At 34.4% G+C, this 12,325-nt stretch overlaps 1 protein-coding gene across 2 annotated transcripts; it reads right to left on the reverse strand.

Annotated features, from left to right (window-relative positions):
* Positions 1-212: 212 nt before the first annotated feature.
* Positions 213-5,530, reverse strand: LOC115993883 (methylesterase 10-like). Of its 2 annotated transcripts, none has more exons than XM_031117868.1 (3): positions 5,085-5,530; positions 1,853-1,989; positions 213-541 (listed from the first exon to the last, which is right to left on the reverse strand). In XM_031117868.1, exons 1-3 carry the CDS (start codon positions 5,448-5,450, stop codon positions 364-366), a joined length of 681 nt encoding a protein of 226 aa, XP_030973728.1. In that variant the 5' UTR covers positions 5,451-5,530; the 3' UTR covers positions 213-363. The 2 variants fall into 2 exon arrangements, with proteins under 2 accessions (XP_030973728.1, XP_030973727.1); XM_031117867.1 differs by having other exon boundaries at positions 215-651; positions 1,858-1,989; positions 5,085-5,527.
* Between the last annotated feature and the right edge of the window lie 6,795 nt (positions 5,531-12,325).

Below are 12,325 nucleotides of genomic sequence, written 5' to 3' on the forward strand. Positions count from 1 at the left end.
TTGAGCATTTTTTGACTTGCTTTAGTTGTATAGAACCATAAAAATAGTTTCATTTGGGCCAAAGAATAACCGGTCATTTTAAAGACACATACACATGATGCAAGTATATCATATTCAATGCCTCCTAAGGAATAGCAAGAGTAGATTTGCAATATATGTTATTGCAAATTACATATATTCCATTTCCTATTATATGTTATTGTGCATTCGCAATACTTTCATTATGTCTTTTTAGAAAAAAAATATAGTATGGGTTATAATTATTACACACACAGTGTAGCAGATTTTACCCACATTACATCAAATATATCGTGAAAAATATATATTCCAAAGTCCAACACGCAAATGGCATAGATAAAGAATTTAAGAATATTTCTCCGCAATCTCTTGGAGACATGAGCTCAGCTCCTTCGGTTTAGAAAACATGACCATGTGATCGGAACCAGTTATCACCTTCACTTCATCTGCTGGATTATTCTCAATCATCCACCTTTGAAAATCCTCCTTTATAATATTGTCTTGGTCACACACAATATAAACTCTACGAATAGACCCATATTTTTCCTTAGTGAGTTTTGATTCTTTTAACAATAATGCATCATCACCATAAAGACGAAAAGGTCTCACCAATGACATGGCAAGTGTCAAATCCTAGTTCAATTCATCAACGATCATTGTTAAAATTTTCTCAAAAAAAAAGAAAAAAGATCATTGTTAAAGATTTTTTTTTGAGAAATGTTAACTAATGCCCTAATGAACTATTTTTAGAAACATTTTATTAGGAGAATGATAAAACAATAAATGTTATTGACAATTTTTTATATTTTCCATGAAAATTGTGTCAAATTTTTTTTATTATGATTTATTAACAATTGCCCTAAGAGCATTTGTTAACATGACCCTTTATTTTTTAAATGTAATTTAGCTAAGTAGCTAATTGTTTAAGACATTCAACCTGTAATTATAAAGTTGTTAAACTGATGATTGCATGCTTGACTAATTTTTCTGGCTCTTTTACTTAATGTTTTCTTCCTAAAGAAAGTGTGACATTATTGAATAAATATGAAGTTTTTTATTTTATTTTATTTTATTTTATTTTAATGAGAGTTTCAATATGGCATCCTCTCCTGATGATAGTTTTTTATCATCAGATTAAGACACCAATTGGTTTTTAGTATGGACAGGAATTGAACCCTAAATTTCTTATTCAACTATTAGAATTTTATTAGTTGAGTTAACTAAAACCCATTAAAAACCCATTAAATAAATATGAAGTTAAATATTTTTTTTTGAGAAATGTTAACTAATGCCCTAATGAACTATTTTTAGAAACATTTTATTAGGAGAATGATAAAACAATAAATGTTATTAACAATTTTTTATATTTTCCATGAAAATGATGTCAAATTTTTTTTATTATGATTTATTAGCAATTGCCCTAAGGGCATTTGTTAACATGACCCTTTATTTTTTAAATGTAATTTAGCTAAGTAGCTAATTGTTTAAGACATTCAACCTCTAATTATAAAGTTGTTAAACTGATGATTGCATGCTTGACTAATTTTTCTGGCTCTTTTACTTAATGTTTTCTTCCTAAAGAAAGTGTGACATTATTGAATAAATATGAAGTTTTTTATTTTATTTTATTTTATTTTAATGAGAGTTACAATATGGCATCCTCTCCTGATGATAGTTTTTTATCATCAGATTAAGACACCAATTGGTTTTTAGTATGGACAGGAATTGAACCCTAAATTTCTTATTCAACTATTAGAAATTTATCAGTTGAGTTAACTAAAACCCATTAAATAAATATGAAGTTAAAGAGAAATATAAAGTATAAATTATGTATCTTACCTCAGGTGGGGAGAGTTGGTATAACCTGGTTGCCATGAAATTGTACCCAAATAGCAATGAGGTAGGTGGGTTGTTGGGCCCTTGATCAAATGTGAATTGCGCGTCCTTGAGAGGATCCAACCTTTGAAATTTCTACATATACCTAAAGATATCATTAGGCACATTTGGGAACTAGCTAGCTAGGAAGGGAGACAGCAATGACAACTGACTCAATGATGGAATTTCCTAAACTTGAGAGAGGATGATTGGAAATCCATGAACTAAACACTATCAAATGCACAGTAAAACATGTAACAATTTCATTTATTTTTCAGGTGATCTTTTCATGGTATATGCCTATGACACTATCCCTCAAACCAGTCTCTCTCTTGGTAAGGTCAATCTCATAGGTACATATCACCATCAAGGTCACACTCACATCACATACCTAAGCTCAACAGTATTGTTAATTGTTTGGATTGAGATCAGGTGATGCAATTGCAATGCAGGGTTAAGATTGAGAGTTGGAAAAAGTAACTTTCAATCTCAGCCATTAAATAATAAAAAATATTAAAAGCAAGTAAAAAGTTAAAGTCAAAAATTTTTAAATGTAAAAATCTCAACCCATAACTTTTGTGACTTGATATGTGGTAAATAAACTTGGTAATCACACTGAACTAGTGGTTGAAAGTGAGTAAAAATTTAGGAAGCATATACATTTTATTTAGGGTGTTGTATTCATATCATATCGATGTCACACTAGCTGTTTCATGTTACAAATTTTCAGAAACTGATCATGTCCCTATGTCATACATGTATCTGGACCTATACTCATGTCAATGTCCGTGCTTAAAAACCATCATGAAGTGGAGCATGAATTCAAGGATTGAGATCTTATTGAACCATGCATTACCACTTTTACGAACAATATTGAAACTTGATGATAAGTTTACTTTTAATTTCAACCCATGGATCAAAACTTTTTAAACATTTTTACTTTTTTGCCATGATATTTTTTTACCTCTCACATAGTTACACTATTACATTTAATCCAAATCCTTAATTCAAATCCTACTTGATGATACAAAACTCCAATTGACTTTAGTGATATTGAAATTAATGCTACGTTTGTTTCAACGCCAAATGTTCTTTGATTAGAAAATATTTTGATTTTTGGTGTTTGGTTTGTACGGAAAATTACTAAGGAACCAGTTGCTAATCTCTCTACAATCTACTCATAGATTTGGAAAAAAAAATGATCACGCCAAAGGGAGAGTCTTTCTAGTCATAGATCTCACCACCACCGCTAAGCTTTGACGCCAATCAAGCAATACCACCAAGACAAGAACCACTAATCTCCTTGGGTCTAGATATGCTAGATCAACAATGTGGGTTGTTTAAGTCGTGGGTCAACAATGGTTGGGAGTGACGAGTGCAACCCATAGGAGGAATGTGGTGGTCGTGGTAGGTGGCAAATTTGAAAGAGGGGAGGGGGGAGGTCTCCTATTCGAGAGCTTTGGGAGATAAATTGTTTTACACCATTTTTAATCATACCAAACACTTAAGAAAATGAGGAAATGTTTACAATAATTAGATTTTTTTTTCTTAATTGTGTGATGTAAGGAGGGTCCAAAATTTGAAACTCTTGTTGGATCATTGCAATATTTAAGGTTGTGTGTGTTTATTTATTTATTTGTGCACACATTCCAAAAAAACACAATTAGAACAAATTTATATATGCAAGCCAATAAGCCCAATACATTGTTGACAAATGACAAGCACATTCTTTTTCTTTCTTTTTTTTTCAAAAAATGAGCATTATAACTTATAATTCATCATTTATTTATTTATTTAACTTTTTCCTTAAAGACTCTCATTGATAAGACTATTCTTTTTTTTTTTTTTTTTCTTTTTTCTTTTTTAATGAGACTATTCTTTATTAAGTAAGAGATTAACATAGAAAATAAATACAACTTTTTTAATGTTAAGATGACATATTGTGAGTATGGAATACAGTGATTTTCCATTCTTACCCTATATTTAGATAGAGAGATAAGATAAAATGACGCCAAAAAAAGGACACTAGAATATTCTATAAAGTAATACATTATGATTTATAATCCTTTATATAATAATAAAAATAATAATATATTCTGATTACATTTCTCTCAAATATTTAATTAAAATGGTGTTTCCTTTTTGTAATCAATTAAAATGATGTTAAATCAATCCATTCATGTTTTATAAAAACAAAATAACCAATACTCGTCGTTTAAGTTGCGAAAAGTAATACTAAGGGTCCGTTTGGATACAGCTGAAAACTGAAAACTGAAACTGAAAACTGAAAAACACTGTAGCGAAATAATTTTTAAATGTGTGAATAGTATTGTGGGACCCATTTTTAATGAAAAAGTTGCTGAAAAGTGAAATTTGTGGGTCCGTGAACAGTACACGATGTGCTGTGATTGGTCAAAAAAATTTGAAAAGTCAAAGTTTGCGGCTACTGTTCATTGAACAGTGCATGAACAGTAGCCGTAACACCCAAAACGCTCCAAAATGCGTGAAAAAAAAAAAGTTTTGGAAAAACGCAAACGCAGAATTGGGTAGAAAACGCCCAATCCAAACGCAACCTAAGCATATAAAAAATCGACAGATTTTTTACACTCGTAAAATTGATAAATTTTTACTAATTCTTATCTAAATTCACTTTTAAAATATATATATATTATTTACTTACCACCGATAATATGCTATATCTATATGTCAAATTTTGTGTTTTCCGGTACCTTCTCGAAATATAAAGGTCACATTTTTCAATGAAAGAGATAAGAACTAGCCACGTGTAAGGCTGAGGCATGCATAAGACTTTTATCTGAATTATCTGAAAGCAACCCTCACGGATAGTCGAAGACTCGAACGGTCATAATAGCGTGACCCTTTCAACTAATAATAGGAGACTAGTAAGTAGTAATTATCCCCAAAAAAAAGAATAAAATGATCTAATTATGTTCAAACATGTCCTATTATTTTTGGGGGAGTAGCCTTCAAATATACCGAAAATATTTGATTTGTTAAGAAGAAAGGAAAGCCTTGAGCCTGTTCAGAAAATTTTGAGTCGTGGTACAGTAAATAGTGGGTTTACGTGCAAATGATTATTTACGCAACTACGCGGTAGAAGATCTAGGAAAGTGTTACTTACCCAGATCTGCTTTCTAACGATTGTTAGAGGGAGATGATGAGAGCAGTACCTGTTCGTTTAATGCAAGGAAATTGAGGTCAGGACCAGGCATAAGGGCGGTAGCATATACTGCAACAGAAATTTTCTCAGGGAACTTTTCCATGGCAACAGAGTTACAGGCTCCACCGAAGCTGTGGCCCACAAGGATCACTCTTTCCTCTGCTGGAAGAGATGCCATGAATTCCATCAAAGGCTCAAGGTAATCTGATAGTGATCTGAGCTCATGTGCTTGCTTTGGGTGAATCCCGCTCGCAGCTAGGTCCAAGGCTGTTACTTTATGACCAGCTGATTTCAGCAGGGTTACCACTTTGTACCAATTCCATGCTCCATGACAGGCTCCATGAACCAGCACAAAATGCCTCTCCCTCTTCTCCATCTCCACCTTGTGTTGTGCGTGTGACTGTTGACACTTGAATAATCTTATACTTTGGAGTTTGGACACACTAGCTGGGCAAATACGACGTGACACTGGCACTACTTGTCAAGTTATCTAGACTTAAAAGTCATGGCATCTAAGGGCCGTTTGGATTGAGTTTTTTGATAACTCAATTCTCTGTTTCCATAACTCATAACTCAAAAATGGTGGGACTCATAGTAAAAAGGTTGTTTGGCCAAACGATAACTCTGTTTCCATAACTCTGTTTCCATCACTCAATTCTCTGATTTTTGAGTTATGAGTTATGGAAACTGAAAACAACAAAAGGTTATTTTCAGTTTCCATAACTCATAACTCAATGGCATTTCCGTAAATAAACACACATGAGGGACCCACAGTCGCAACTTTTAACCACTTTTTGACTTTTTTTTTTCTTTCTTTTTCTTTTCCTGGGTTGGCCGTTCAGGTTTTTTTTTTTTTTTTTTTTTTTTTTTTTTTTCCTGGTTGGCTGTTCGGTTTCTGGGTTGGTGTTTTTTTTTTTTTTTTTTTTTTCTGGGTTGGCGTTGTTCTTTTTTTTTTTTTTTTCTTTTTCTTTTTCTTTTTCCTGGGTTGGCTGTTCGGTTTGGTTTTTTATTTTTTATTTTTTTATATATATATATTAGCTTCGGTGAGTTGGGTGCTAAAAAAAAAAAAAAAAAAAAACTACTGTACTGGCTGACAGGTGTGGGACCCATGAATAGTGTGAAAAAATTGAGTGATGAAAATAAAAGTGATGTTGCCAAATGAGTGTAAAAAAATGAGTGATGAGTGATGAGTGATGAGTGATGAGTTATGAGTGATGAGTGATGAGTGATGGAAATTGAGTGACGAAAATTGAGTGATGAAAAACCCTTACCCAAACAGGCCCTAAGTTTTGGAAAATGATTTATCAATTATCGTGAAAAAAATTCATTGGCACCGGTTATTATTATTATTATTATTATTTTATTTATAAAGGCACTAGTTATTTTTTTTTTATACAAAAGGCACTAGTTATTATTAAGTGTACGTTTAGATAGCGTTTTGTGCGTCTAGCATTCAGTGGTTTTTGGTGGGTCTCATGTACTGTTCACGAGATCTACAAGTATTTTTAAAAAAACAAAAAAAATTAAAAATTGGGTCTCACAGTACTATTTACACATTTAAAAATTATTTTGCTACCGTGTTTTCAATTTTCAGTAATAAGTGGTATCCAAACAAATTCTAAGTGAACTCGTGATGTTAAGAATATTGCAAATTTTACTATATAAAATTTATAAATCAATATGTTATTAATCATAATAAAGTAATTCAATTTTTCATAATTAGATTGTGATGAGTATTAGCACTTGGAATTGTTATCTAAATGTTAGTATGACATTACAAATTTTACTACATAATACTTATAAAGTGATTTGTCAGCGATCAATATTGTTGTTAAAATCTAACTCACATTGCATGACATTATTGGATACTTTTTCTATGGAGGTGATGTTTTAAAAGGAGGAGCAAATTGTCAAAAAGAAAAATGAGATGCTAAAACCTTTTTTTGAGAGAGAGTTTCAGCCTATGGCGTTCGCTCTTGATGCGCGCTTTTTATCATCAGACCAAGACACTAATAAGTTTTCTGGTGTAGGCGGGGATTGAACCTTAGATCTCTTATACAACCATTAGAGACTTTACCAGTTAAGCTAATTGGAACTCACATGAGATGCTAAAACTTAAAACAAAGACTAAAGGGTCATGACAAAATTGGCAACTCTGTGTTGTGTAAGATTCTCTCGGTAATTAGGGGCTTTCCTGTTCTTTAGCTTAATAAAGAAGCATGGGGAAAATGGGCAAATGCCCTTTTTGGGCAAAATAAGCAGCGTTCTGCCCTCTTTCTCAAACTAATTAGGGAAATGCCCCTCTTTTATAACTCGATAGTTGTAAAATCGAGTTATGTGAAGAACTTGATCTCACTATGATCAAGTTATCTTCAGCTTTTTGCCACATTGGTTGTCCAGTGTGGCATTTGCTTTCTTTAATCCCTACATAACTCGATTATAAGGAAAATGAGTTATATAACCGACTATATAAATCTCGAGTTATGCTCTTGTTAAAGCTGTTTTGCACTGTCTTGGTGTCAGGTGTACAGGTTCAAGTCTTTTAATATAACTCGATTAATTGAATGTCGAGTTATAAAGCATACTTGAACTCCTTAAAATTGAGGTATTCTCGTATATTTCTTCTCCTCCCATTCACAATGTCTTGCTTTCTATCTGAACTAAATTCCACTCTGCTCCACAGATCCACAGTTGCTTCCGAACTGAACTAAAATTTGTATCACTTCAGGTAAAAAACTCACACCAAAATTTTATGGCAATGGTATTTTCATTTGATATTGTACTGAATTTTTTTTCTTTGGTTGAATGAGTGTGAAGTAAGTACATTGGTGTGATTTTAGTTGTTTGTTGTAGTAAACGTTGGTCACAAGAAAATGAAATCTTTACTATAGCAACATTTTGTATTGCACATAATCATCATTGGTCATAATCATATAAGCAGTGTACATAATCATTATTGGTCAGACATTAACAACAACATTTTGTATTGCACACAACGTGTAGACATTAACAACTTCTAATGTATATGGTCAAATGTTAGTGTTAGTATTTTATTTTTAGCATGTAATAGTACACAAATTTATGACTATCTTTGTCATGTACCATTTTATACAGCATCACATTATTTACCAACAGTTGATGCACACTGTTAACTTGATCATTTGTTGTTATTGTATTCAACGTCAATGTCTGGTTCTGGTAACCCACAACTCTATAAGCCTCACGATGTGTTCACTGCTATGGGTCGTTGCTGGATATTGGAAGATGAGTTCAGCTATCCAATCAATCCGAATCTGCGAAATAGTACTTACGTTCACAATACCATGAGACAGGAGTGGGCTTGGTTATTTTGTGAACATCAAATGTTTTATGATGAGTTGGTTGGTTTTAAGTTGGCAGTGCCTCGGCGACTCGCATCGTAGATGCCCAGAGACACGATCGATGAACTTCGTAAAGCATTGAACCGCATAAGAGAAGAAAATAATCAAATGAAGATATGTCTTAATCGATATCGGACCCAAGTCGAGATTCGAGAGTCAGTGGAGGGAGGGTGGACAAGCACGCACAATTCATGCAATCACTTCTTGCTAATCCCATTTACCAGTCAGACATGGAGATGTCAGATGAAGAGTAATCGTGTCGTGGTGTAATTAAACTTTGTTTTTGAACTATTTTGTTTAACTATGTTTTAAATGTATGTGTGTCACTGTTGTTGCATTTGTACTATGTAAACCTTATGAGCATGCACGTTATTCGTAATCTACTTTATTCCCACATAACGCATAAAAGTTAAATATTCCCATACATGATGTTTTTCAATAAGCACCTACAGCATAACACAAAAAACTTAAAATAACTTACACGATGTCACCAATATGCATGCATTGCATATTGAACACTAACGCTACTAACATTATTAACTTAACCCTAGACATAACATACATACCACATAGGCATTCACTCTGACAAGTAGTCGTCATAGTTGAGCACATTGTTACATTCCGCCGGAGTGAGTTGCTTATTCGTTGCGACGGCTAGCTCTTCTGCGAGCTATAGCATGTGATACCTGGACCTACAGAGTATCATCAGATTGTTCTCTTTTTTTATTGTTGTCACTACACGCTTATATTGGTGCATGTTTCACCGTGATAGTGTAAGTGAGACACGATTAACAAGAGGTGCTTCAAGTCGCATGAGATCATCATGCAGAGCGTTGGACTCGTTCACGCGAAAGTCCCACTCTCGTAGCAGTCCGGCATAGTATTCCCTCTCATCGGAACCTCTTTCCCTTCTATAGTTATCTGGAAAACGAGGTAGCATCCAATTACGCATTGACATTAGAAAATGTGACTTTTGATCGGTATGTGTAGATGTTTTGTAAGGGTAGATGTAAATGGGACTTTATATAGGAGTTTTGCAAGGGAAAATATTCATGTGGATATGACTATATGTAAGGGTAAGTATTCACGTGAATAAAGATGATATGACTCAACAGTGTATTGTTCAATGAGGTGTTGAGGAGTACATGCAAAACTGCAAACATGACTTGGGTATACAATGGCACCTATTGGTGCATGTGGTTCACTTAGACAGTTATTTGATATCGCTATAGCTTGTGCTACAGCAGCAGGTTGGTGATATGTACTGCAAAGAAGGTTGTGTATTTATTCACGTGAAGACTATTCAACATTCTTCTGCTTCATTTGACATGACTTGACGAGACAGTGCCGAGCTCCGTTAAATGTATAATAAAATTTTCAGGGATGCTCTGCATCCTTGAAAGCAGTGCATTGCAAAATGATGTATACTGTGTATTGACATGCGTGTAGGTGATATGACTGGACAGGGTTCAACAGTGCAAAGCTGTTGAGTAGCACATGCAGCACTGCGAACATCAATGTAGCAATGGTGGATAGCTCACTCTCAAAATTGATGCATAAACTTTCCAGGGATGCTCTGTGTATTCACGTGAGTGTGGATGGGTACTTGTGGTCAGGGTTCAACAGTGCTGCGCTATCCACCGTAGCTACACTCATTGCTCCCTTTGGTGGTATTTGGCAAGTGGGATTGAAGAAAGCTGATAACAACATTGTAAACTAGAAACTTGGTTGGGAGGATTACGTTGAATACCATTCTATCTGTTATGGTTATTTTTTAGTCTTCAAATATGAAGAAAATTCAAGTTTCGATGTTCTTATATTTGATAAGACTGCCACTGGGATTCAATATCCACCCAGTAAGAACTGTAAATTGGAAGACCATCAAGTAGAAATAATAGACTTAGATGAAGATGATACAAACATATCTCCCTCAGATGATTTGCCCACAAAACATGAAGTCAGAGAAAAGTTTGTTATGAAAATATTTTCTAGTATGTCTAGAGGAAGAGAGAGAGAGCAATCCAGGCAGCCGAAAAGTTCAAGCCTAAAAATCCTTCTTTCACGGATATCTCGTGGCCGCATAATATGGTGAGCCTTTATACATAATGTGATCATGATGATCTCTTAAATATGGCCTTGAAATATATATGCTTTAATGCTTAGTTGTTTCTCCTTCTTGTGCAGTATGTACTTGCTGAATTTTCAACCAAGTATATTATTGGGAAGCAATTTGTCACACTTCAATGTCTTGTGCTATTACCCCCCATCAAAACTTATTCAACAATGAGTTTCGAGAAGGGATGGGTTGCATTTTCGAAAGAAAATCATTTAGAAGAAGGAGATGTCGATGTCTTCGAGGTGATCGAGAGGAAGCCTGTTATGCTTAGTGTCTCAATATTTCACGTGGTCGACCATCAGAGTTCGTACTAGGATAACCTGTTTAAATTTTAAACTAGTGATGTTTATGCTTATATTTAATGGTATGCTTTAAGACTTTTCTCTTACGAGTTTGGTATGTCTTGTTGAAGACTATTCAGCATTCCTGTGCTTCATCTGACATGACTTGACGAGATAGTGTCGAGCTGTGTTAAATGTATCATAAACTTTTCAGGGATGCTCTGCATCCTTGAAAATGGTGCATTGCAAAAGGATGCATATCTGTGTATGGACGTGCGTGTAGGTGATATGACTGGACAGGGTTTAACAGTGCGAAACTGTTGAGCAGCACATGCAGCACTGTGAACATCAGTATAGCAACGGTGGACAGCTCACCCCCAAAATTATAATGAATCAATTCAGGGATGCTGTGCCTCCTCGAAAACAGTGCATTGTAAAGGGTTGCACATCTGTGTATTCACGTGAGTGGGGATGGGTACTTGTGGTCAGGGTTCAACAATGCCGAGCTGTTGAGCATCACATGTAGAACTACAAACATCAGTGTAGCAATGGTGGACGGCTCACCCCCAAAATTTTGCTTACACTTTTGAAGGATCCTCTACATCATTGAAAATAGTGTATTGCAAAATGTTGCATATCTGTGTATTCACGTGAGTATGGATGATATGACTGAACAAGGTTTAACAGTGCCAAGCTATTGAGTAGCACATGCAGAACTGCGAACATGACTTGGCTGAACAGTGCCAAGCGGTGTCAGCCTTCTCCAACCTCACTTGACCATTGTATTGTATTACGAGCAGTGAATGTAGCAACATTGGAGAGTTTTATCCCCATATTCCCTTACAAACTTTTCAGCGAGTCTTTGTAGGTACAAGATGTAGTTACATTTTCTCAACATCAATGTAAAATTACACGAGTGCAACTATGCTTCCAAGGTTTACATCAATGGCTTCCGATTATCACAATTGCAACATTAGGGAGCTGTGGAGCAATGCTACAACAAATCAATAAGTTGAATGAAACATTTTAGAGGCTGATCAGGCTTTTAGGCATTTGCCCTATTTTTAGTAAGTCAAATATCGTCATAATGATGACCTTGTGTGAGCCATATGGATTTTTAGTGAGTGAGTGGTTAGTTTGGCTTGGATGAGTCTGTATGTAATGTATCTATATAAAGTAGTACACTAGCAGAAGTAAGATACATGGATATGTGTATATGATACAACGACTCAAACAACTCATATAAATGAATTATTCGTATTATTGAATCATATGTGTGGTTGGTTTGTGTGGTTTGGATGAGTCTGTATGTATTGAATCTATTAAATTTTCCTACAAATAATGTGCAATAAATCTAATTTGGGTGAAAGGAATTTATGTGTGTAACATTTCAAGTTACACAGACAGAATATTGGAAACATCAACATATCTAATTGGAGGCATTTCACTTCCTAAGGTTTTTCCTACATTACAA

This window comes from Quercus lobata, chromosome 6 (genome assembly GCF_001633185.2).
Source record: "Quercus lobata isolate SW786 chromosome 6, ValleyOak3.0 Primary Assembly, whole genome shotgun sequence".
In the NCBI taxonomy this organism is placed as follows: domain Eukaryota; kingdom Viridiplantae; phylum Streptophyta; class Magnoliopsida; order Fagales; family Fagaceae; genus Quercus; species Quercus lobata.